General features: G+C 38.7%; 1 protein-coding gene across 14 annotated transcripts in view; it reads left to right on the top strand.

The window, feature by feature from the left end:
• sez6b (seizure related 6 homolog b) overlaps nucleotides 1–14,928 on the top strand; it is a 171,855-nt gene that overhangs the window by 135,525 nt on the left and 21,402 nt on the right. For all 14 annotated transcript variants that reach the window (XR_014534815.1, XR_014534816.1, XR_014534817.1 and 11 more), the window contains exons 5-8: nucleotides 8,849–9,034; nucleotides 10,851–11,019; nucleotides 11,461–11,627; nucleotides 13,962–14,156. Coding sequence is in view for 11 of the 14 variants with exons in the window: in XM_083549255.1 (XP_083405381.1) it covers nucleotides 8,849–9,034; nucleotides 10,851–11,019; nucleotides 11,461–11,627; nucleotides 13,962–14,156 (717 nt within the window). In the remaining 3 variants the exon portion in view is untranslated. The remainder of the gene's footprint in view (nucleotides 1–8,848; nucleotides 9,035–10,850; nucleotides 11,020–11,460; nucleotides 11,628–13,961; nucleotides 14,157–14,928) is intronic.

The following is a 14,928-nucleotide window of genomic DNA, read 5'->3' as shown; positions in this document are numbered from 1 at the left end:
TCTTGACAGTATACAGTATAAATAATAAAGATGGCATGATTTATATTTTCTTTTTGGTTTTTTATTTACACCCGATATCACTGCAAACTGTTTAATTTCTACTTAACTGCTTGACGACCCAAATTCCCATTTGCTATTGGACAGAAGGTGTTTTATTCACTTTAACAGCATGTCTCTAACAATAATAACAGCTATTAGGCACATAGAAGGTTTGTATGAATGTGCTTACTGTTAGGAAACATTTTTTTATGTTTATGGAAAGAGACACCAAGTAACAGTCAGAGGTAATGCTATTTTTCAGGTGTTTGACATACCGTATTTTGCAGACTATAAGCCGCTACTTTTTCCCCACGTTTTGAACCCCGCAGCTTAAACAATGAAACGGCTTATTTATTAATTTTTCCTTTGTTTTTTCCGGTTTCACAAACTTTAAGCCAAAAAACTGTGCGACATAACATTAGGCCGATGAAATTTCAGAACAAAAACGAAAAAATGCACCTCACCTGTGTTCTGAGCTGCACGGCATCGGGAGAAATAACTTTTTTCTTAAACGCACGACGATGCCAAAAGATAAACTCCCGAGAGAAATAGTTGTGAAAGGAAGGAGGAAGACAGTGAACAATTACTTTCTTTTTAGGCTACTGTTTAGATACAAGCCGTTGTAACGCGTTGAGTCTGGGTGAAGGGAGAGCTCACTAACTCCAGTTGCAACAGAAATCATATAAGCACAGACAGGTTTCCAAAACTCGTGCTTTTTTATTATTCTTGGCAACAGCGTTACGGGTTAGTCAAAGAAACTTAAAAATAAGCATCAGAAAATAATTAAGGAAATATTCCTCGGTCTTGCACACATGCAGTAATAGCGGAAAAATGCGACTCCAGGCTATTCCCAAAATACCGCTATGATCCAAAAGGAAGCGCAACATATTTCACCCGTTACACCGTGTAACAGACACTGTCTTTCGTTAAAGCCTGTGTAAAGTTCATTAGTTTCAATGTAGACACCTGATGCTTATTTATGTTTAAAATAAAAATCTTTGTCAAATTCAGTGGGTGCGGCTTATATATGGGTGCACTTTATAGTCCGGAAATTACGGTATATATATTTTTCTTAATAACATCAAGGCAAAGAGAAAGGAAGGCTAAGCAAATGGGAGCACAACTCTTTACCTGATAAAACATAAGTAGTAATAGAGACATTCTGTCCATCACATTAAATATAAATATAAATGGATAAAACGTATGACATTTCTAAATCAGTAAAAATGTAATTGTTGCTCAAATGCTAAGGTAGTTGAGTAGAAACAGCTATCTGCTTTGCGTCAGCATCTCACCACCTTGACACTGATCACTTTCCTATAATAGCACACCCTGTAGTGTCAACTATATTCAATTGTTCTGCAATTTAAACTCGATCAATGCTTGTTTTCACCTTGGTGTTAAAGGGAGTCGATAGAAGAAAGGCATCTCCTAAAAAGTCTATATACAAAAGCTAATGTGTGAAACCTCTTTTCTCATCAGATGTAACCATGATCAACATGTCAGTCTGGATAGTACTTATATTACTTGGACTGTTTCAACAGATAAAAAAAAGGCTATCTTTGCATCGAACAGATTTACATAGGTGTGAGATCTCAGAGACACATCAGTAGTTTGTACATGTTCCCCAATACCCCTTGACAAACTAATCCAATACAAATAATGCCAAATATAATTTCTATTTTAGCCAGGGCAACTTTTCAGATCAAGAGATTAAGAGTTTATGTATGTGCAGTTTTTTATTTATTGATTTGCAGTGTAGATGGGTTTGGTGTTGGCAGACCACATCTGCTGTGTGGCTGCTGCTGAGCAGGTCTGAAGACTGCTCTGTTAAGCATGTTCAAAATAGAGATATTTAGAACCATGCTGCTGCTGCAAAAGGTGGAGTAGCAGTAGCTATAGGTGGGTGGAACAAAATATGCAAAGTGTGCTCAGAGATGGCAGCTGGTTGGAGAGCAAACCAATCAGTGCACGTATAGAGTTCCTTCGCTAAACAAGGCATATTTTAGGGATTTTTCATGCAATTTTAAAAGTTTTATTTAAATTTAAATGTTATGTTCAATCACCATCTAGTGTCTCTGGGATTGTGAGCTCTACCATATTTCTGGGCAGTCTCCCACATTGCACAATTCTCAGTAACTGAGGTTAATGTGAGGTGGCATGAAAGGCTGTCCACAGTTGAGAGAGATTTCCCACTCATCATTGTCCTCTCAGACTAAACCCATCACACTCAATCAGCCTCAATGAGATCTCATGAGCTGAAGTGGCATCAGAGAATCACTTCACACTTTATAATTGATAGCTCACCCAAATGAGGATGTATATTTAATCAGGTCATGTAATATACAGGAGTCTTAATAGACCATTCATCTCTGTTAGTGGTATAGCACACTGCATCTCCTCAGAGAGGATGCCTGCAGACATGTACCTGTCACCAGTGCACATCCTCTGCTCTGACACACAGACACAAATCAGAAACATGCTCAGAATCAGGAAAAGGGCCTTGCTTATCAGAGGCTTTAATATTTTTTGCAGCTACTTGAAGCATGAACATGTCCAAGTGACCAGAAGGCAAGGCATTTAACAGAGGAATGGTTTCACTAGCTGTAGACATCTTGTCTGAACAAGCTGGCAGTGATCACTTCTGCTTATCACAAATCCACCAGGGCCAAATCTAAAGAAAGCAAGTGCACAGTCCACTTTACTAAGCCGGTAAAGCTTAGCAAACTGGTATTTGCAGTGTTAAGGTTTGCAAAGGTTTACATGTCCAAAATAATATAAAAAATATAACTAAATAGCCTGTAATTGAAATGCACTGACGGGCCACATTTAAAGAAATACCTGGACACTTGCTTATTCAGTTATCTTCATGTAGATTCAGGTCAAGAACTTTAGTTCATGTTTAAATCTAAATAGGTTTTGGTGCCAGGCAGGCAGGAGTTTACACAGACTGAATAGCAAAAAACACCTTGTGATCAGAGGGTGCACCTTGTTGAAAAGAGAGACAAGAGGAGATTCAGATAAACTGACCAAAATCTATAGTAACTCAAGAAAAGTACTCTTTACCAAGAGCATCTTCCCTGGAGATCAGCTGTTTCTGAAATACTCAAGCCAGCCTGTCTTGTACCAAAATCCAAATTATGGTAACTGAAGCTTTTGACCTGTATCTGCATAATTGTATTCATTGTGCTACTGCCACATGATTGAATGATTGCATCACTGCTTAAATGAGCAAGTGAACAGGTTAAGCAAGAGTACAAAATTGCACATATTAATATTCAGGCCTCAGACCTAACTATAGACTTGCATACAATCCAGGCGGTTAAATATGCAGGTGGAATTTGCAAGTTGATTTCTCATGTGTAACATATATTGTGGGCTGTAAATACACTAGGTACAGGGTGAAATATAATTTTAGTTCAATATTATATACATAAATATTAATGCAATAATCCCTGGTATTCTACTTAGGAAAATTGGAAAGCATTTTTCATCTTTAGAGCGTTATAATCAGGTCCTGCTAATTACATTGAACAAATTTGATCTAAAAGAGAAACCAGATTTACATAGATTTTTTATATACAACCATAAAATTTGTTATTTACTGCAGTATCTTGCATACTATGGTCATGTTTTCTGGATACATTACGTTATCTAAAACCCTGACAAAATTGGATAAATTTAACAACTCAAAATCGTGAATTTCCAGCTGATTATGATGGTAATGTGAATAATAATAAATAATAAAATCTGCTCAGGTTTGATGTGGATCCATAGCAGGAATAGCTGGTATGAGACAACAATACACCACATTTTACACAAACATTTTACGTCTCATTTATACCCGAAGGCAGTTAAGCTCAAAAATGACATTGGCAGATTTTTGCGATGGGGAAAAAACTGAGGTCCTGAACGAATCTGGGTAAATAAGCAGTAATCAACGTTTAGGACTGAACTAGGCACCCTGGAGTGAGGCAGCAATGCTACAGTACACATACTGACATCCTGAGCATGGACTACTGTCAGTCCTGTTTAATTGCTGTCTGGCCATTGTCCTCTACTGTCTTCTCTGTGATGCTAAACACTTCAACAAATTCACACCTTACTTGAATGGGTCTGGCAACATGCAAGCTACAAATTAAAATCTGAGTAAAAAAATGGCATTTGTTATCATGGGTAGATTTTTGTTTAGTGCAAATAGACTTCCTCTGTGTCCTGATAAAGCTTAGATAATAGGATTCATTTAATTTCTGTTGTACATTATACGGCAATACATTTAAAAATTCATCTGGATTTCGTTTGCAGACTGGGAACTTTAAGTATTCTCTAGGGTATTTTACTGTTTACGCTCAAAATGCACAGAGCCCGAAGCCATGTGAATATTTATTTGTTGTTTGGGTTGAGAGGTGTCAAACCTGATAGATAGTCGAGTCCCCAACTTGTATTTATCATCTGTTCGATAGTGCTGTTAACCAATCCCATACATTTTGGAATCACAGTCTTCTTACTGCAGGCCATTAGCTATAACCCACAATTGGCTATGATCACATGTTCTCTCTATCCGGCATATAGTCTCTGCTCCAGAGGATCTAATGTGGAGCATTAGCACTGCATCTGTTGCAGTCCAACTGGTTGCCAGCTAATCCCTGCACCACAACAATTGGTCTTTATGGTCAATAAAGCTGCAAGGCCACCCGCATGCGAGGCACCGTGTATGATTTAAGACTGAGCTCGTAAAGTCTGCCTCCAGTGGCCCCTCAGTATTAGTCTAATTGAAACGGAAGCGGCAGGATGATGATGCTATAACAACACAGCCCCGCTGTGCTGATACACCAGTAATAAAGCAGAAATGGGACGGATGTCTGGGGTGGTGCAACGATGCCTCATTGACTCTGCAAGAAGAGCATTCCCTCTCTCGGCACTTCGATTAGTTAGCCAGCAGGAGAACAGCCCCCTCACTACATGCCCTGCTAGCACCGCTAGCAAAGCTCTTTAAGTTCGTATAAGAGGAAGGGACTGTTTGAATGCTATGCATTTTTTTAAATCAGTTTCAGGAAGTCTATTTGAAATATGAAGATTCTATATTAAGGATAATAAGTGTTCTCAACACAGTCTTTATTTGGTGTTTTGCTGTGTTTTTTGGTCAATTGCTAGGCTATTTCTTAGATGGAGAAGAATAGCAACACTCCAGAGCTGTCTGTAACAGGGACAGATTTGCAGTGATTTATCAAACCAAGGCTTTTTTTTTAGAAAGGTCATCAGACTCCAACCAGACTTGAGACAACAATAGCATTGATTATATAGATCTCCCATGTTTTTAAACAATGCCAGAGGGATAGTGACCCAGACACTTTCCCACACCACCAGCAGAATCTTAGTCACCTTATTTCTAGTACTGTAACGGAGAGTTCCTGATTCCTGAGTTTTTATTTTTTTGTAATAAAACACATTTAAATAAAATAGAACCATTGAACAAAAGGGTCTATAATAATATATTATAATTATATTAATAAGTTATAATAATATAATATAACAGACATAACAACTTTAATAATCTTAATGCCTACAGTATTGTTCTGCAGCTGTTTTTAATCTCTGTGCAGGCATATATCCATGCATGCATAATACACACACACACACACACACACACACACACACACACACACACACACACACACACACACACACACACATATATGTGACTTTTTTAAGCAGTCCAGAGCATACAATGAGCAACAAATACAGACATAGCACATTAGTGAGATATAATCCCTGTGATTGTGACTATATCCCTGCAGTTTCTCTTGTGAGTTAGCATTGCCACAGAGATAGCACTGTAACACAACACTTTACCTCTTACTCGCCATGGTGAAGGGTAATTAAAGTGTGGTGTTGGGTCCACTGACAGATGGAGGCAAGTCTGAGGTCATCCCTGAGGACCGAGTGCAATCCACAGTGTAAAATTCACTGCATCTCTTCCCACTTAAACTCTAAGAGGCAACAACTGAAAATGCTTAAGTTTGACAGAGCCAGGTCAAAGGTTGGGATTTATTGACCTATTTAAGCCTGTAAATATCTTATAGCCCAAGGTGAATCTCACAGTAGCACAACCAATGGCAGATCTTTGATGCAAATTTCACCAGTTACCAATAAATCAAGTACAATACATAATGCTCCAACTAGAGAGCTGTAGAATAATCCATAGTACAGATTGCAAATGTTGTATTTGGAGGAGAATAAATGTGTAAAACAAATGTGTATTGGTTGTTAGTTAAAAAGGTCACTGCCAAATCAGCCTCAATTCTGTGTTTACTGGGATGTAGGCTGGGATAAAGTTGTGCTAAAAATAGAGAAAAAAGTTTGGTGTATGTTTATTAAAGCTCCCTCTGTGCACCTAAGAATAAGTAACAATTTCGACCTGCATTCAGCTCTAGCTACAGTCACAGCTACTGCCATTAGGTTTTTCCATTTTGAAGTTCTAGTGTGTCTGGGGACTTGTTTTTAATGCAGAGGGAAAGACAAATCTAAAACTCTAAGGAGCAAGGTGCGAGTTAGACAGATATACAGTGAGGAAAATAAATATTTGAACAACCTGCTATTTTGCAAGTTCTCCCACTTAGAAATCATGGAGGGGTCTGAAATTGTCATCGTTGGTGCATGTCCACTGTGAGAGACATAATCTAAAAAAAAAAAATCCAGAAATCACAATATATGATTTTTAAACTATTTATTTGTATGATACAGCTGCAAATAAGTATTTGAACACCTGTCTATCAGCTAGAATTCTGACCCTCAAAGATCTGTTAGTCTGCCTTTAAAATGTCCACTTCCACTACATTTATTATCCTAAATTAGATGCACCTGTTTGAGGTTGTTAGCTGCATAAAGACACCTGTCCACCCCATACAATCAGTAAGAATCCAACTACTAACATGGCCAAGAACAAAGAGCGGTCCAAAGACACTAGATACAAAATTGTACACCTCCACAAGGCTGGAAAGGGCTACGGGGAAATTGCCAAGCAGCTTGGTGAAAAAAGGTCCACTGTTGGAGCAATCATTAGAAAATGGAAGAAGCTAAACATGACTGTCAATCTCCCTCGGACTGGGGCTCCATGCAAGATGAGAAATCAGCCCAGAACTACACAGGAGGAGCTGGTCAATGACCTGAAAATAGCTGGGACCACCGTTTCCAAGGTTACTGTTGGTAATACACTAAGACGTCATGGTTTAAAATCATGCATGGCATGGAAGGTTCCCCTGCTTAAACCAGCACATGTCCAGACATGTCTTAAGTTTGCCAATGACCATTTGGATGATCCAGAGGAGTCATGGGAGAAAGTCATGTGGTCAGATGAGACCAAAATAGAACATTTGGGTCATAATTCCACTAAACGTGTTTGGAGGAAGAAGAATAATGAGTACCATCCCAAGAACACCATCCCTACTGTGAAACATGGGGGTGGTAGCATCATGCTTTGGAGGTGTTTTTCTGCACATGGGACAGGGCGACTGCACTGTATTAAGGAGAGGATGACCGGGGCCATGTATTGCGAGATTTTGGGGAACAACCTCCTTCCCTCAGTTAGAGCATTGAAGATGGGTCGAGGCTGGGTCTTCCAACATGACAATGACCCAAAGCACACAGCTAGGATAACCAAGGAGTGGCTCTGTAAGAAGCATATCAAGGTTCTGGCGTGGTCTAGCCAGTCTCCAGACCTAAACCCAATAGAGAATCTTTGGGGGGAGCTCAAACTCCGTGTTTCTCAGCGACAGGCCAGAAACCTGACTGATCTAGAGAAGATCTGTGTGGAGGAGTGGGCCAAAATCCCTCCTGCATTGTGTGCAAACCTGGTGAAAAACTACAGGAAACGTTTGACCTCTGTAATTGCAAACAAAGGCTACTGTACCAAATATTAACATTGACTTTCTCAAGTGTTCAAATACTTATTTGCAGCTGTATCATACAAATAAATAGTTAAAAAAATCATACATTGTGATTTCTGGATTTTTTTTTTTTTTAGATTATGTCTCTCACAGTGGACATGCACCTACGATGACAATTTCAGACCCCTCCATGATTTCTAAGTGGGAGAACTTGCAAAATATCAGGGTGTTCAAATACTTATTTTCCTCACTGTACCTGTTTCAGCATGGGAAAACTTCATGAAATGAATTTTCCAAGTGTCTGTTTTGTGAGCTAAAACAGCCTTAGGAGTCTAATGGTTGCCTGCATGCATCCCAGCATGTCTATTCTGTGAAGAAACATATTGCTTAACATTTGGGTGTATTTATCTTCCTGGGGACACTCGTGCACAGCAGAATAAGAATGGATGTGCGCACGAGAGAGAGAGAGAGAGAGAGAGAGAGAGAGAGAGAGAGAGAGAGAGAGAGAGAGGATAAGTTTCTTTGTGCCATGCTGGAGAATAGAAAAAGGGGATGCACAAAAGAGATGAGTGTCTGTGAAAGAAAGCACAAGGTCGAGCGTGGTGGGATGTAAAGTCTATTAAAACCAGTTGACAGTTCATTTTCCAACATCTATAATATTAAAAAACCTTGGAAGGTTCTTGCAGGATTAAGTAAGTGCTATAGATAGGGATAATTGTATTTACATGCCACTGCATATATGAAACACTTCAAACCGAATTGTGTATAAAAGTATTTCAAATAAATGAAAAATTGTTATTCATGATTCAATATATATTAAGCTGTTTTGACATTCGGTATAATGAAAATGTGATGATTAAAGCAAAAATACATGATTAAAAGACTTAAAATGTTGTAATCATCTGACTATATTTCCTCTGCAGCATTCGTTCTGAGCTGTAATTTTCCCGAGCGTCCAGCCTACGGTGATGTAACTGTCAGCAGTCTGCATGCAGGTGGAGAAGCTTATTTTTACTGCTTTACCGGCTACCAGCTTCAGGGTCCCTCCACCCTCACATGCCTCAATGCAACAACTCCGTACTGGAATGGAAAAGAACCCAGGTGTCTCGGTGAGTGAAAAACCAACCCGCCCACAGACCACAAACACCCCCAATCATGTTTATGATTTTAATGTTTATACATTGTAAAATCAATCAGTACTGTGAACATGCCCAATAATTGTTTGTACACCTCATGGAGCAGATGTAGAATATCTGCTGCTAAAAGTTACTTTCTCCTTCAGCCCAGTGTTCCAAATGTGTCCTTTTCAGTCAGAGTGTGAACAAGGCCAATTATGTTCCATTCATTCCTTTGTTCAAGTTGCATCATAATTAACTGGCTGATAAAACCTGCTTATTTCTGCTTTGAAAATATAAGGTTAGCTGCTTTGTAACCTAAATCTGTACCATGTAATAGTCACTTCACCTTAAACATCCTTATCTTCTCAAACAGCCTTTTCTTTTAACTGAGATGCATTGTCAATCAATCCAGCAGCTGTCTCCTCATGCTTCTTATTTACACCACTGTGTAGCAATCTTCTGAGTGCTCAGTAGCAATTATAGTCTCCATTTGTGGCTTGTGGCAAACACCCACAAGACCTTAGTTTATGTGGATACAATATCCTTTGAGCTTTTGCTTACATCGAGCAGCACTCAGCCCTAAGTGTAAATATTTTGCCAACACAGGTATAATTTGGAGACCACCTTTTTATTCTACCTCTTCCACTAATGTTAATTGTAGCTGATCATTGATTTTGGCTGTAATTGTTTTAACCACTATGCATGTGCCTGCAAGGGGTGGACAGCTCTTCTCTGCTTCAAGGCAACTACCTGTATGACACGGCTGCATAGGTAATCTGCCTTTAAAAGAGAATCCTAAAGAAAGTTTTCTTCATTCCTTCTCTTTGATTCTAAACAGGTTTGCGAGCTCGGTTTACCTGAAGGCAACCTGTTTTGATGATGGATCTCGTTTAGTTGTTTTGGAGGTGCAGCATCGACTGCATGAATAGCACAGATCCAGCTACAGCGCTGAAGTTTCTTATTTCCCCTATTGATCAAAGGGAGGGAGTTGAAATGTGGCATTTAAGGAGAATGCTGTTGTGGTTCTGAATGTTACTTTGGCACAGCTGGTTTGATTACCGTTCCGCTTTCATTAAACTCTGTCTGCGTGCCTAACATTCACTTAAATGGTTGTGACACATACCCTCTCCAATAACCTTTACTACTTTGAAAAAAATTTGCCATTGGTGTGTAAGGTCTATCGGGTTGTTATGATAGTCCGTTTATTTAACACTTGCAGTTTTGTTTAATTTCTTCTCATTTTATGCTCTGTCAGTGAACTGGGTGTTTAAAGGTATGTTTTGAGTTTAGAAATCTAAACATTTGGTCGTCTGGAAAACCGAACCTTTAAGTTGAGGAAGGCAGCCAAATATAATAGGAAAAATGTGCTTAACCAGACTTGGGCTGCCAGACAGACTTTGACATTTCTAATTAAAAACTTTTCTAAACTTGCTTTGGCTTCCTGTAAAGGGCACATTAGGTAGATAAGGAGCCAGTTTCAAAAAATAGCTGCAAAAAAGACTGAAGGCTATGAATAAAGGTGCGAATAAGGATAGCTATTGTTATCATGGTCATGTTTATTTAATTAGTCCATTCATTTATTTTAATTTAGTAACCTCTTTGTTCTTAACAGGGTTCTGTAGCTCTAGAACCAGACCATTAAGCCTTTACCCAAAGTGTTGGTGTCTTTCAATGAAATTGGAATGGTTCTTGAAATGCTATTTTCTACCAGACTTTAGAGTACTATTTTTGATTGTTTTACAGAGTTTTCAAAATTCAGCAACAGACTTGACTAATCAAGTATGTAATTTTTTATAACTTTCAACAGCGGCCTGTGGTGGAATGATGAAGAATGCCACATTTGGGCGTATTGTATCTCCCGGTTTCCCGAGTAACTACAGCAACAACCTGACATGCCACTGGGTGCTGGAGGCTCCAGAAGGACATCGGCTACATGTTCACTTCGAGAAGGTGGCTCTTGCTGAGGATGATGACAGGTTAGTGAATCAGTCATTATTATTACACTGTTTTACAGACACAATTTGTAAAATAGCATTTTGGTAACTCTTACATGTGATATAAATCAATTGTTTTTCTAGACATTAGCTCCTCCTTTAAAAGATGAGGCTCTTTGAGGCTGTGTGTGTTTGATATTTACTCTTTGTAAATAATAAAATATGATCACATTTCCTGATGTAATAAAATAGCAGCAACTGGATGCTGCTCTGGGTATTTAGAAAGGGGGCTAGGTTAGTTTTATTTTGGCAAAATCTTTCATTTTGCTAATGATTTAACTTAGGGTAATAAGGCCACTTGCTGCTCAGCTAATCAGGATGAAAAACAGGCAGTAGCCAAAAGACAGACTCTGCTGCCAAATAACTGCCTTGCTTTTTGACCAGTTCTGAGAAATTGCCTTATCAACTGTCTTCTTTCTGCAGATTACTCATCAAAAACGGGAACAACATTGACACCTTGACGCTCTATGATTCTTATGAAGTTGAATATTTACCTAACGAAGGCATCATCAGCACCTCTAGATACATTTTTATCGAGTTTACGAGTGATGGCTCGGGCACTAACACTGGAGCCGCAATCAGATATGAAGGTATGGTTATATCCTCATCCTTGAATAACAAATTCTCGACTGGGTTACGCATCATCATGTTCCCTCTACTACCAGCCTTTTTAAGGCTAACAAGTCAGGACTGTGCTCAGTGGGGCCAGACTTTTTTGAAACTTTTGAGCTTCTAGAAGCAGTAATTGCCCCAGCTGAAAAAGTCTTCTGATTGCTATTTGGTGCTTTATTTGAACTGGCCTCATTCTTTTGAGGGCCTCTGGCACTTTACCCTGATGATCCTGCAGACATAGTTCTGTAGAACAAGCTATCTCGATCTTTCATCCTTTCCTATAAATTTCCAACTTTTTTAGGAACTAGCCAAACTTTAATGCTCCAAAAGCTTCTTGGCCCTGCAATAGAAACAATAGTTCTCACTCAATTGACCTTAAAGACAAAGATTTTCATTATAATGCTGTCTGCATTAGAGCAAATGAGATGTCAATAAAACAAAGCTTTTGAATTGTAGTAACTGTGTTAAGTTTCAGCTGAAAGTGTTTAAAACCATTTTATTCCTTGAATATGTCCAGGTGTGCTTATTATGAAATACATTTTAGTACCTGAATCATTATCTAATCAGAAGAGCCTAATCTCCTTTTCCACAACACAATCGGATTACACTATCGGGATTTGGCTAATGCACTTAAACAATGTATGTCATATAAAGTCTGAATAAATAAAATCATCCTGTAGCATCGTTCATGAAAGGTGTGTCGCTTCCTCATGCAACACGATTGACATACCCGCAAGACGTTTAGCATTCATTTGTAGTGACTTTTGTTTACCCTTATTTTCAGATGTTTACACAGACTTCTGTAAAAATCCCTGTAAGATTTTATTACACAATGGTCCACAAGATTTAATTATGCATGTTCCCTATTTTGCTGGAGGTTTGCATGCTTAAAAATGTGCACAATTGTTAACACTTGCACTTTATAACACTTATGTAGTCTATGGGGGACTGTGTCTATCAAATGAACAAAGTAGCACCTTGTCTGTTCTGAATATTTGCCTTTAATGTACTGTATATGCAATTGGGGACGTTACTGCGTAAAAGTGCAAGTTACTGGAAAGTGCTATTGCGAATAATTTAGCACCTTTAGCATGATTACCTGAACCTAAATTAATACATTGCCTGTGCAAATCAATACATCCAAAACATATTCCAAATTCGGCCAACAAAGCACTTAACATTTAAGCAAAATAACTTGTTTAGGGGAAGCACGCATCTATATTTATTTTCATTTCCAGTCTCAGCTACCCATGTGGCAAGCTTGGAAATGATGGCTGTTGGATAGTTTGGTAATACGGAAGGGAAATATCAGCATTTAATGAAAATGAATTAATTCCATTCGTGCTGTTGAAGTCCGAGGCTGAATAATGCATGTGGAAAAAGAGGAGGCTACTGAGATTAAATCATGGCGCTGTAATTTGCAGAATCACCTGTGTGTGCTATAGAGTGTGTAGAGTTGAATTCAAAATGTCCTGGAGGGAGGAATGATCTATTCCAGCATGCCAGTGAATGAGAATACCAGGAGGTATATCAAGGCTAAAGATTTTTAAATATTGCTTATTTAAATTCTTACTCCCCATTACTGTATGAAAAATACTGTATGCAGATGATAAATTAACCAGAATAATGGGAGCATGTTCATTTACAGTTACTTATTAGGAACAGCTATCTGTGCTTTTTTTTTTTTTTTTATGTCAGAAGCATCTGATGGTAAGAGTAATTTGCAGCTTACTTTTGAAGAGAAGCCGATGACCTTGGAACAAGTTCTGAAACGTACGGTGCTTTCATATATGCAGGATTTATTTTGTTTGAATTGAAAGGATGTGCAATTTCTCCCTTATTGTGCTTTATTTAGGCAGATGACAACTAAACGCAGCAATTTCAGATAAATACAACTGATCTGATGGTTCTGGTCTTGGGTCTAAAAGTAAAATTAAGCATGGTCTGATTGCAGCGACTAATAACATGTGCTTGAAGAAATATGACGTGCTACGGATATTTGGGCCAAAAAACAAACAAAATAATAAATGTTGTGATACACAAAGTATTTAGCTGTATTTCTGAATGAAAGAGCTTAATGAGCAGGGATTTAGGACTACATACACCACAGCCAACATTTTTTTGCTTTTTGGTTCAATCATGTTTTACAGTGTGAAAGCATATCAAAACAAAATAGCAAACATGCCCAAAAGAATATATTCTACTCTGGTTTGGATTCCTTCATATAGAAAAAATGTTTTATTTTTTTTTATATTACTCTGTCAACACAGATTTTCTGTATATCAGTGTTTGAATTTGCTTTGTGTTTGCAGCTTTCACACCAGGGCATTGCTATGAGCCTTTTGTCAAGTATGGCAACTTCACCAGCAGTGACAACAGCTACGCTGTGGGTGCAGTGGTAGAGTTTAGCTGTGATCCCGGATACACGCTGGAGCAGGGCTCTGTTATCATCGAGTGCATGGACCCCAAAAACCCACAATGGAACGAGACTGAGCCTGCCTGCCGAGGTGTGTGTGTACCTGTGTGTGTGTGTGTGTGTGTGTGTGTGTGTGTGTGTGTGTGTGTGTGTGTGTGTGTGTGTGTGTCAGAGTCCACCCTACATCTTTCTTTGACATTGTGGTGAGTATAGGGAGGCAGACTGTGTGAGGTAATGAGTGAAGCAGTCTTCAGCGTTTTTCACCTGGTTTCAGCCTCCGGTGCACTTGGCAAAAGACTTGAGTTTAATGCAGCGCAGGCAGAGCCTAGCGACTTAGAGAATTGGCAAAAAATATTGTAAACAGAAATCCCAAACATATAATGCTGCAATCTTATCTGATTTTAAGTTTGGATGCATTGCTTAAAGCCCACAATAAAAATTGGTTTTAAAAGATTTAATCACAAAGGCTGCAGCAGTTGGTCAAGACACCATCTTTCTTTTCTGTTTCAAAATATCATATTTCTTTATTCCTAAGCCAGAGCCTGATATGATGGGAGCAAAACAAATGGAGGTCATGCTGTTTGTGAATCTGTTTCAGGGTGATTTGAACTATTTTCTGCATGCACCTCACATTAATTCAGACCTTCAGGTTTCCCCAGCTCCTGGATCCAGACTCACCCTTGACACCGCTGGAGGAATATTAAATGCCTTAACCTTTGCAATAACAGTCTTGAAATGTGCTTTTTTTTAGAGATATATGTCCTTTTGCTGTTGTGGGCGTATGTGTGAATAATTTAAGTCTGGATGCCTGTGTGTGTGTGTGTGTGTGTGTGTGTGTGTGTGTGTGTGTGTGTGTGTGTGTG

The sequence above is a fragment of the Silurus aristotelis genome, assembly GCF_946808225.1.
Source record: "Silurus aristotelis genome assembly, chromosome: 8".
In the NCBI taxonomy this organism is placed as follows: Eukaryota; Metazoa; Chordata; class Actinopteri; order Siluriformes; family Siluridae; genus Silurus; species Silurus aristotelis.
Note: the sequence above shows the minus strand (reverse complement) of the source record. Positions and strands in the feature narration are given on the sequence as shown.